General features: G+C 35.0%; 1 protein-coding gene across 3 annotated transcripts in view; it reads right to left on the reverse strand.

Moving 5' to 3' along the window:
- The window catches only part of LOC128221316 (NADPH oxidase 5-like), a 69267-nt gene that overhangs the window by 12162 nt on the left and 45087 nt on the right, over nucleotides 1-12018 (reverse strand). For all 3 annotated transcript variants that reach the window (XM_052929857.1, XM_052929858.1, XM_052929856.1), the window contains 8 exons: nucleotides 11490-11676; nucleotides 11010-11214; nucleotides 10097-10269; nucleotides 9599-9790; nucleotides 8275-8407; nucleotides 7621-7737; nucleotides 6147-6181; nucleotides 1246-1329 (listed from right to left, as the gene is read on the reverse strand). In XM_052929857.1, the coding sequence (XP_052785817.1) occupies nucleotides 1246-1329; nucleotides 6147-6181; nucleotides 7621-7737; nucleotides 8275-8407; nucleotides 9599-9790; nucleotides 10097-10269; nucleotides 11010-11214; nucleotides 11490-11676 (1126 nt within the window). The remainder of the gene's footprint in view (nucleotides 1-1245; nucleotides 1330-6146; nucleotides 6182-7620; nucleotides 7738-8274; nucleotides 8408-9598; nucleotides 9791-10096; nucleotides 10270-11009; nucleotides 11215-11489; nucleotides 11677-12018) is intronic.

The following is a 12018-nucleotide window of genomic DNA, read 5'->3' on the forward strand; positions in this document are numbered from 1 at the left end:
GGAATAGGAATTTGATGTAGGACAAAATGAGCAGCATCATAAGAAAATGTTAATTGTTACCATGGTAATATAATGGTTGATAAGGCTTAAACATATAAATACAACAAGCACATAGGTGTCCGGACTCTTGATAAAATAGTGGGGACTCCGCGTTCAACTGCTGTTCAATGTAATGAGAATGTTCATATGAATGTACTACAAGCTTTGTTCATTTTTTAACGTATTATATGTATGTATGAAATCAAGCAAGTTTAGAAATTGGAGGTGGCCTTAATTTTGTTGTGTAATCAGTTATTTGATAGATAAATTGTATGTAAACGTATGAGTCGACTTTACAAAATGTTTTTTTATGTATTTTCATTTCAAACTACTCCACTGGTCTATCAATGTCAGTCGGCCGGAGTAAGATCTTAAGTATGGATAGGTTGTCGGACAAAGTACACAGAAATAACAAAATTCTGGAATGAGCCACCCTTGTTCTTTAACAAGGGCCTCCTGGAAAACGGTAATATGGAACCTGCGACCCCTAGGTTGGCAGTCAAGTATATTACCACTAGGTCACAGAACCGCCTGTTGCTTTACTTAGCGAGAATCATGTATCAGTTTGTGTTTACCATGTGATAAATTATGTCATATGAGTTGGAAGGCAACATTTTGCTTTATATAATAAATGGAAGACTTAAAACAATGATAACTTTTGTTTAATTACACCATTTGAAATGAAACAAAGGGTAGTCTATGCCTCTAAAAGTGCACCGCCTTCGTTTTGTTACTTGAGTTGGATAAGGTGATTAGTTTCATCAAACACTTCGACAAACCTGTTTCCAAAAAAAAGACAGTGCTCCGTCAGACGGCCGTATTGTGAAAATGTTTGTCGAAGTGCTTTAAAGAAACTAAACTCTCAATCATTTTTTAGTAAAAAAAAACACAGGGCAGGGCTCCGTATGCGGCGTAGACGGCGCTATGTTTCATTTAAAATGGTAAAGAAATAGTGGAGTTATTTTTGTTTAAAGTCTTAATTCGAAGCAAAATGTTGCCTTCCGACAAAGCATTTATGACGCAATTTATCACGTGGTATACACATACTGTATATCATTGGTCTGTGGGTTTTCCTGCTCAAAAACATGATCTGAATATGGAACCTCATTAATATTTATGAGTTTATTTCGTTTCCGGCTTGTTTCTTGTCTTATTAACCTTATTCGATCTGTAATAAAAACAGGAATCAGAATGTTACAAGCTTACCTTGACCTTCACAACTTTATTCTTCTCGCGCGGTTTGCTCTTTTTCATAGTCAGCTTTGCTTTTGTGTTTCTACGGGAATAACCCTATCAAAACGAAAAATACAGTTATAAAATATGAAGTAAATTAATGTATAGCATTTACAGTGACGCAACAGTTGGAAGTTGTATTTATATTGAAAAATTTTCAATGATTAGATTCATTATCACATCAAAGATCGATAAAAAGCCATGACCAATCTTAAAATATCAGAAATACGCATTCGGAGCTCCTCGGCTATTATTTTCAAAAACAACCTCGGATGTATATGGACGGTTTACATACTTAAAAAGTGGTACGTTTAAGTCCGCTGCAAATAGATCGCGTAGTAATCTTATTTAGTAGTTAAATTTTATGACTTAACTCTTGGGAATCGTAATTATGTTTGCAATAATACACTTCACTGGCAATCAATTTAAACTCAGAGCAATGAATACAACTCTTAAACACTACATTTAATTAATGCTTTTATTCAAAAAATACGGACTACTTCAACAGATGTACCGGCATACATCCGAGGTTGTTTTTGAAAAAATGGCCGAGGAGTTCCGAATGCAGAAATACGTTGGTGCCGCCATCTTATTTTTAGTTCAAGGCAATAATGACGTCATATTTCATCTTTACGCCATAATTTCTATAAGACGTGTTTCTGATCGTAGTAGTTTTGATACAACTGCTAAGTAAGACAAGAAGAATGCTGAACCTTGTTTAAGTTTTTTTAGCTGCATTTATTAGAAATACTTATATTGACTTTCGTGTTTCAGTACATATGTCAAATAGACAATTTGAAACAGTTTAGTGTTATATGCATTTTCATAAAATTTATTAGTTAATAATTAATATTTACTGTTACCGCACAAGTACATAATTATTATTTGTATTTGTCACCATTGTGTACTTTATGCCTCGTGGGTCTAAGACCTTAATCGGGTTTATTATAAATAAAACTTGAAACAAATTCATATTAAAGCTATTTCTACTTTAACTAAGTACAGCTGTTCAAATCAAGAAACTTGATTTGATTTCACATAAGAAAGCTATGTGCTTAATTCACGGCCTTAATGAAACTTCTAAAATTTAAAGGAACTACCCAACGTTAGGTTTGAACATCTAGAAAATAAAAGAAAGTAATATTTTAACAAAACAAGAAAGAAAAACACACACAATTTCTCATAATATGATTTAACAATTTTACCCCGTTTTTTTAATAAAAACATAACGGAAAGGAAAAACTAAAATAAGTTTTGTTATCCAACTTGAATTTACATTTTTGGGTGGATTGCTCAGAATGATGGTAAAGTTAACAACGGGATTAACGCACCGTTGTTAACTTTGAAAAACTGTATACCGTGCTCATACATTTAAAAATAGAAGAAAAACAACTGGAACAGCTGTTTAAAATCATGTTAATATTCCTACATATCAAAAGTATGTCCATTAAACTTTCAGAGCAGTTAAGATTTGAAAGTTAACAACGATGACGTTAACAATATCATTAACTTTAACATTGTTCTGAACAATCAGCCAACCAATGCATGTACATTTAAACTCATGATAAACTCAATATCCTCGGAATACCTCTGATAATACCAAAAAAAGACACTTGTGATTGGTCAAATGATGTTATATTGTAGTGAAATGTTTATGACGCCGATGAAACAAATGACGTCATTGGTGGGATGTCACTGTTCAAAAAGCGGTATTAATAAATACAACCTTCACTTGTCTTGGAAGAGTTATGTTCAGTGTTAAAGTTGAAATATCCCAGAGAGACTTTGCGAATAATGAGTGTTAATATTAACATTGTTTTAAAAGAAAATAGAAGTCATCAGCAGCGAATTGTATAAAGATTGGTTAAGTTGTCCGCAGCTTATCTTTTGATAAGTTGGCACATTCAAATTATTTCATTGGTTCATACGCATTTTTAAATAAATATTGACCAATCAATAATCTTTTCGCCTAAATTTAACCAAACCAAAGAAATTGACCTCTTTTAAACAATTGTCTGCTATGTATAAAAAAAACATTTGGTCACTGCATGGGTAATTGTGATCTTTCGGACTTCACTCACCGTGCATGTTTTAGTACACTTACGAACCGTAATTTACTAAAACATCCAGTCATTGAAATTAACTAAATTTATGGTTGACATAAAAACACATTGAAAGCGAAAAAAAACTAAGGAAAGCCAGTATAAAAACAACAACAAAAAACATTTCACTATTGTTTAACTTTCATCACCTCTTTATCACTAATTTCCTCCTGTTCCTTGAAAGCATAAACAATCATAATTATTCTGCAGTTAACGATACGATCTTTAAACCCCATTATACTAAAAACAATCATATGAAATGTACAGCTTATAGTGTGGATATTAATATATTTCACTATTTTATACATTAGACTATATACAGTCATATGTATTGTACAGCATATCATATGATCATTAAACCCCATTACAAGTAAAATATCTTGTACGGCTAACAGTAAGATTTTAAAACCCCATTACTAGTAAAATATCTTGTACGACTAACAAAATGATCATTAAACCCCATTACTAGTAAAATATCTTGTACGACTAACAAAATGATCATTAAACCCCATTACTAGTAAAATATCTTGCACGGCTAACAAAATGATCATTAAACCCCATTACTAGTAAACAATCTTGCACGGATAACAAGATGATCATTAAAACCCCATTACTAGTAAAATATCTTGCACGGCTAACGATATGATCATTTAACCCCTTTACTAGTACAATATCTTGCACGACTAACAAAATGATCATTAAACCTCTTTACTAGTAAAATATCTTGTACGGCTAACAGCAAGATTTTAAAACCCCATTACTAGTAAAATATCTTGTACGGCTAACAGTAAGATTTTAAAACCCCATTACAAAGATCATATAGTTAGTTGATCAATATCTTTGACTATGTATACTGTAATCGGGTTTAAAGATCATATAGTTAGTTGATCAAATAAGTAAGAATATTTCAGCTCAATGATAAGAGCGAATATTAAATAAATAGTAACAACTGTTACAATTGAAATCTTGACTTGCGTCGATGATGATTCAGAACGGAATGATATATGTGTATATATAAATAAGGGCGTGTGCAATGAAGCGGGAAAAAGGGGAAAAGGCATTATGAACCAATCAATCACTCTATAAATTTAGACAAACTCGCATAACCAGTATTCACGCTCTGACGCACTCGGACATAGACGGACATTGACGGACATAGACGGACAGTAACGCACAGAGGACAATAACTACGTAGCACAACACTAAACACGACGATACACAAACAATACAAAACGATATACGATATAGAACCATACCAAACACACAAACTAATAAAATACTGAAATATGCACCTTGCTACATATATGATCTTTAAATCCAATTACAGTATACATAGTCAAAGATATTGATCAACTAACTATATGATCTTTAAACCCGATTACAGCATACATAATCAAAGGTATTGAACACCTAACTATATGATCTTTAAACCCGATTACAGTATACATAGTCAAAGGTATTGAACAGCTAACTATATGATCTTTAAATCCGATTACAGTATAAATAGTCAAAGGTAATGAAGAACTAACTATATGACCTTTAAACCCGATTACAGTATAAATAGTCAAAGATATTGATCAACTAACTATATGATCTTTAAACCCGATTACAGTATACATAGTCAAAGGTATTGAACAACTAACTATATGATCTTTAAACCCGATTACAGTATACATAATCAAAGGTATTGAACAGCTATCTATATGATCTTTAAACCCGATTACAGTATACATAGTCAAAGGTATTGAACAACTAACTATATGATCTTTAAACCCGATTACAGTATACATAATCAAAGGTATTGAACAGCTAACTATATGATCTTTAAACCCGATTACAGTATACATAGTCAAAGGTATTGAACAGCTAACTATATGATCATTAAATTGATGTTTAACCCCATTTAAAATATAAACAGGTATAGGTATTAGGCAGCTGACAATACGATATTTGAATTCATTAAAAGTTCAAAAAGTTATTGATATTGTACAGTTAATTGTATGATCTTTTAATCCCATTAAGAATAAACAGTCACATTTTTTAACATTTTAATTTACAATTTAATCTTTAAAACCCACAAAGTATGAGCATGTAAGTTATTAGAAGTTATTAGTAACTTATAGTTATTGAAAAAAGTTAACGCTGCAATCTCACAGATTGAACGTTTTGACAACTGTTTTGGAAAAATGTCTTGGAAGGAGCCAATTTTTGTTAGAATGCATGGCAACCAGTAATATAAGACTGCTGACGAAAAATCAAATCACAGGTTTTCATAGTCATGTTAAAAAATTGATGGGTTATGCATTTTCCTTAAATCGTTAGCCATAAAACATTAATCTTCGAACGGAAGTATAAAAATCTGCGATTTAATCGTTTGTCAACAGTCTTATAGCACTGGTTGTCAGACATTCAAGAAAAAATCCAAGGCAAAAAAGTTGCAAAAGTTAATCTGTGAGCGTGCAGTTTTAATACACTGTGATCTGAAAACCCCGTGAACGCGTAGATGTACTTATATATTGAATATATTTATACATCATGATTTTTAAATCCAACAAAGGTATACACATTAATAGATAGTGTGTATAGCACTGATATAAGGCGTCTTCAAATTACAAAAAGAGAAGGAGGGCCATTTTCTTAAGATGTAATAGCTTGTGGCCCAACCCAATGATACAATTATATTGATAACCGAAATCATTCATATGACGTGCGTATATAATATACAATAAAATAAGATTAAACAAAACAAGAATTTATATCAAATTAACTAACCCTTTCTATATTTTCAAACTTCTTCATGGTTGTGCCTGAAATTATAATATACGGCCGACTTAATATAATACAACAGTGTTAACTACCAGAAAAACCCCAGGCCCCAATTTCTCGAAACTTCTTAAGTCTCTTAAAACAGGATTAAGCTAAACCCACAATTTTTGTATTTCAGTATTTTGTGGTTTAAATACTCTTTTAAATGTTTTAATAGTTAAGATAGGAATTTTAGTTACGATTATCACAATAAACCATTTTTCATTTATCAAAGTTTAATTTAAGTATGTATTTTGACTAATTGAAATAAGCAACTTAAGCTTGTTAAGCTTAAGAAGTTTCGAGAAATTGGGGCCAGTTGCCTAAAGTGTGCCCAATTTCCAGGCAAAAGGATTAACTGGTCACACAATCTCCAAACAACACTACGATATAACAATAATCAGTGTGTGAATTGCACGTGATAAATTACGTCATATATGCTACGTTGAAAGGTAACATTTTGCTTCGAATGAAGACTATAAACAAAGATAACTTTTTTTCTTCACAATATTAAATGAAGCAAAGGGTAGTCTATACCCCGACTTCGTTTTATTACCAGAGGAGAAATAGGTTATAAGTTTCACCAAACACTTCGACAAACCTGTTTCCAAAATAATGTTTTGACAGTGCGCCATGAGCCGGCGGTTTTGTGAAAAGGTTTTTCGAAGTGTCTTAAAAAACAAGACTCTCAATCAAAGGCGGTGCTCTCTTTATTGCAATATCTTTTTTAAATCGTACCGTAGGCAAATTAAAAGGGGCCGACCAGGTTACCAGAAACCACACTTTTACCAGTCCGATATAATGAGCAAAATTTTGTAATTTCAGCGCTGTGAATACTCCAAAAAAACTTTCTGATAACATATTAATGACCAAGGCAGTATCTTATACTGAGACCGTTTCCAGAATATATTGGGGGTATGTTCATGATAATCCACACAATATTTGCAGATATCACATAAATAAAAAAAATCAGTATCGTATCTTTATATCGTTTCAAGAACAGGGCACCTGTTCTCTTCTTACTCTTTTTTTATTTAAACACTGAAATATTGAAAGATTAAAAAACTGCTTCCTGCATTGGCACCTATATAGACCTTTTTGTGCAATATGTTTTTGCATGTGATATAACTCATACACCAATACTTAAAAAAACAAATATTATGTAATACAAATAACAAATACGCTATATAAATGTCTCAAGATGTGTATATATGTTTGCAATGTGCTGTGTTGTATAATATTTGTCAATATTAAATAAAAACAGAAGAAAAAAAAAGAACAGGGCACCTATTTGGTAATTTTCATAACACTCTATTTATAGGTATCATACAAATGACGAAGGCGGAATAGTGTTATTATACCTCTAGAGCGTGTTTTGGAAGTAATTGTAAATCAAGAAATCTTTGCAAGAATAAAGCAAAAGAAAACGCCAATATCTTACGGCGAGAGCGTGTCCTGGACTCTACATCTATAGCCTCTTTTTCTTCATAGTCCTCAAAGTATTTGTAAAGCTTGTTAGTCCAGTGTCCCGCCGACCGGACGTGTAACCAGATGCTACCTGGAAGAACACATCATATCATTTTTTCCATTGGTTTGAACGTGGTCACATGGTCTGGGGTAACGTATTGATTCTCGGGAAGTGGCAGTAAGGCTAATTGACTCGTTGGTGATATCGCTTGGGTGATAAATGGATAAAAGACATCGCGGCGTCAAACCGTTTCGTTTGGAAATGACAAACAGTCGAACCCCGTTGGCTCGAACTCCAAGGGACCAGCGAAAATACATCGAGCCTTTCGAGCCAAGCGGGAATGCAGTATAAAGAAAGCGGTCCTTTACATCTATTTCAAGCCAAAAGGGAGTTCGAGCCAAGCGAATTCGAGCCAACGGGGTTTGATTGCACAAACATAGCAAATCGAATAAAATGTCAATAACAAGCCCAATGTGGTATGCAAACCTTCGCCCCACGCTTCAAATGCAGACGCCTTTACAACTAGGGCATGGCGATGGTTAAAAGTATGACGTTGGACCAAAGATTAAAGGAACACGAACTAGCAAACCCTTAATAAACATCAATTTAGTAGAGTGTAACCCGTACCTTCCATTTCCGGTGCTGAGCTGATAGTAAAGGGATGCCACTCGTACTTAGCGATACAAGGTATCTGTATGAAGATGTAGTCTCCTGGCTTGTATCTGAAGTTGCTCGGCCGTGATATAACCAAGTGGGTCACCTGTGAAAAAGAGGCTTTGTATGACGGTATAGGCCTTAAAGCTGTACTCCCACAGATTGAGCGTTTAAACTTTTTTGTCTTTGAATCGGACGATTTTCTGGACACCAGTGATCCTAGCCTGCATTCGGAACTCCTCGGCCATTTTTTCAAAAACAACCTCGGATGTATGCCGGTACATCTGTTGAAGTAGTCCGTATTTTTTTAATAGAAGCATTAATCAAATGTAGTGTTTAAGAGTTGTATTCATTGCTCTCAGTTTAAATTGATTGCCAGTGAAGTGTATTATTGCAAACATAATTACGATTCCCAAGAGTTAAGTCATAAATTTTAACTACTAAATAAGATTACTACGCGATCAATTTGCAGCAGACTTAAACGTACCACTTTTTAAGTATGTAAACCGTCCATATACATCCGAGGTTATTTTAAAAAAAATGGCCGAGGAGCTCCGAATGCCTAGCCTGCTGCCAAAAAACGAATCGCATTTTTCGATATTTGCGAAAATTGATGTTATATGGCAAAAAGCGTTTCTAACGCTTTAAAAAATATAAACAAATTTTCAAACAATTGAGATATACAATATTTTGTAAATTATCTAAGATGAATGAATTAAAGGCAATGATACTAGCTAATCTGAGACGAAAATGAAAAGAAATGTCAAAACCGTCCATCTGTGAGAGTGAGGCTTTAACCCTGGCACACAGGGGGTTCGTTAAATGTATGGCTACTGGGGTTGACCCGGTATATTTCCATAATATCATTACGACGGACATTAATGGACCGTGAGATTACAAGGTGTGTCATCTGTTTGTCTTGTAAGAGTATAATGTAACCTTACGCGATTATGATGTACCTGGCTTGAAATGTGCTTTAATGAATGACTTATTGTTGTTATTAAATGAACGACATTAAATTAATTACCAAAACTGAATAAATTGTGTTATCAGCAAGACAATGATTGTTTCAGTGATCAGAATAAGAAAAAAATATGAATGTAACAAAGTCAGAGCGGATAGGCACTCAATGTCATTGATAATGATGATTTGGTAAGCATATTGCACCAAACTGCTAAATGAACAGACTTTGCAGGGTGCAACAAACCATTGATCCTGACCGGCGTCCATTATCTAAACCATTCAGATAAACATACTATGTTCATGGGTATAATGACCCGGGGATTTCAACACTTACCCCTGATGGTAGGAGGTTAACTTCCTCTATGAATATATCCCCATATCTCGCAAATTTGATGAGTTTGGACCTTGATATTTTCTCGAGGATGAAGAGAACGCCCGGTGCAATAAACCACTTCCAGAAGTTTTCACAGTGAAGGATGAGCAGGATCCAGAATGGCACGTACAACGTATGAGTCCAGTAGAAGATCTGCAACGGTACAGAAGTATGGGGTTTGTCGAATGCGGGTTATCTTGAATAAGTTCACCTTTATTTCATTAAAGGATTTTAAGACGGGAAAGTTTCGGCACAGACAAACTATTCGCTCTTTATATGTGGAGAATATGGTGGAACACCAGCAAAATTAATTTCATCTTTTTTTAAATTTTAAATATGTTTTTTGGTCACTATGACTTTCATAGATCAGCTAAATTTGTGTTAGCCAATAATTAAGATATTTTGATTAACCATCGTACACCAGCCTATAATAATGATACTTTTGATGAACCTTCGTACCTGGAAATGGCCACTTGCCCTCACAAAAGGCAATGAACACACAACCATGACTGTCAACACCGCAATTAGTATCCAGCCGGTTATAAATGCCGCCCCCTTGGCCAATCCTAATTCGAGTTCCGGCGTAAACAGTATCTCCCAAGAAGTGATGTTGGTCTCATTTTCGACTATCACTGAAACACAACAGGTATGAAGTTCAGCTCTACCGTTACTACTGAAAACGTGCATTAAATAAAATCGGTTATAAAATAGTACAACAAGTTAAGATCAATATGTTATGTGTTTTATCATGCATACATGTAATGCTTCTAAACGAAAATATGCGTGTAAAATTTTGATGAATGTTAGATATGCGTGTAACTTGTCTAAGCGATAAAGCTATGTTAGTTCAAGACTATAGCATACAGTCGAACCCCGTTGGCTCGAACTTCAAGGGACCGGTGAAAATACCTCGAGCCTCGGAAAATTCGAGCCAAGCGGGAAAGTTTACCTTCGGAGTAAAGAAATCGGTCCTAAACACCCAGTTCAAAGAGCCAATGGGGACCTCGAGCCAAGCGAGTTCGAGCCAACGGGGTTCGACTGTATTACATACGCTACTTATAATTCTTATATGTTCCTGTCACTTGCAAACAAATAGACCTGATAACAGCGCACCGTATACATTTTGCTTAACCAGGTCAGTTCTTCGTTTGATTGGTTATATCTTGTCCATGTGACCAGCTCTATACACTATTCTAGAAATTAATTCAGATAGTACTTAATCTTTTCTTTAACAGTATTTCAAACTGGAAATCCGCCACCAAAAAATACCATCCTACACGGTTGTTTACCGCTCTCCTTTTTTAAATTTTGCAATGGCCTGTGACGTCATTATGGTGACGCAGTTATACAAAAAATGACCTCTATCACTTACAGGCATTTCCAATATGTGAGCAAGTGTGCATAGCTGTAAAGATCACGATGGCGATCCCCGTCATCTTGTGAAACAGTATGTGCTGATCGAACGGCAGCACGTGACACAGTTGCGTCATCCGCGCGAACGTAATGCACTTCCGGAGCATGAGCACAAGGATCCACATGCAGTTGAAGTTCAGGCAAAGGCCAGCACCACGTGCAAACTGAAAATCATGAGATTTGCACTTAAATGTACCGCAATTTACATTAACGCGAAAATATACATTTTTGCTACATTTGGTTTTACTGAGGAGCGAGAGAAACCTGGCCGCTTGCGTACGGTAGGTTCATCTTACGGGTGTTCTGCGGTACTTCGGTAAACTTACTTTCCGAAACAAAAACCTACGCTCGGGTCGGGATGAACCTATCTTACACTCTCGACCATGGAATAGACTTATAATCTTACATTTTCAGTTATGGAATATGCTTCTAGTCTTACCATGTAGGCCCAGTTATGATCACGATGGTTGTACGCTCCCAAGATGTACAGCACGACATTCACTATCCAGTACACGAGAAAGAATACCACTTTACGTAAGTTGTTCTTCAGGTAATCTGCCGTAAAGTAACGCCGCCATGTTTTATCTGAACTCTGTTTACTGGGTGGTTTCAGCCACTGGGCAGCACTTAAATAAAAACGTATTTAAGAAGTGTTAGAATAGAACCCTTGTTTTACACATAGAGTCGAACCCCGTTGGCTGGAACTCCCAAGGACCGGCCAAAAAACTTCGAGCGTCGGAAAATTCGAGCCAAGCGGTAATTATTACCATCAGTATAACGAAATGGGTCCTTAACATCCAGTTCGAGCCAACAAGGAGTTCGAGCCAAACGAGTTCGAGCCAACGAGGTTCGACTGTATTCATTTTTTGTCAAACATCCATCCTTTTAAAGCGATGTCTCTAGTTCGCGTCAACATTTGTTGGACGTAGATGTTGTCTCGCAAAAGTTATTTTCTATGGTTTGCATGG

This window comes from Mya arenaria, chromosome 16 (genome assembly GCF_026914265.1).
Source record: "Mya arenaria isolate MELC-2E11 chromosome 16, ASM2691426v1".
Taxonomy (NCBI): Eukaryota; Metazoa; Mollusca; class Bivalvia; order Myida; family Myidae; genus Mya; species Mya arenaria.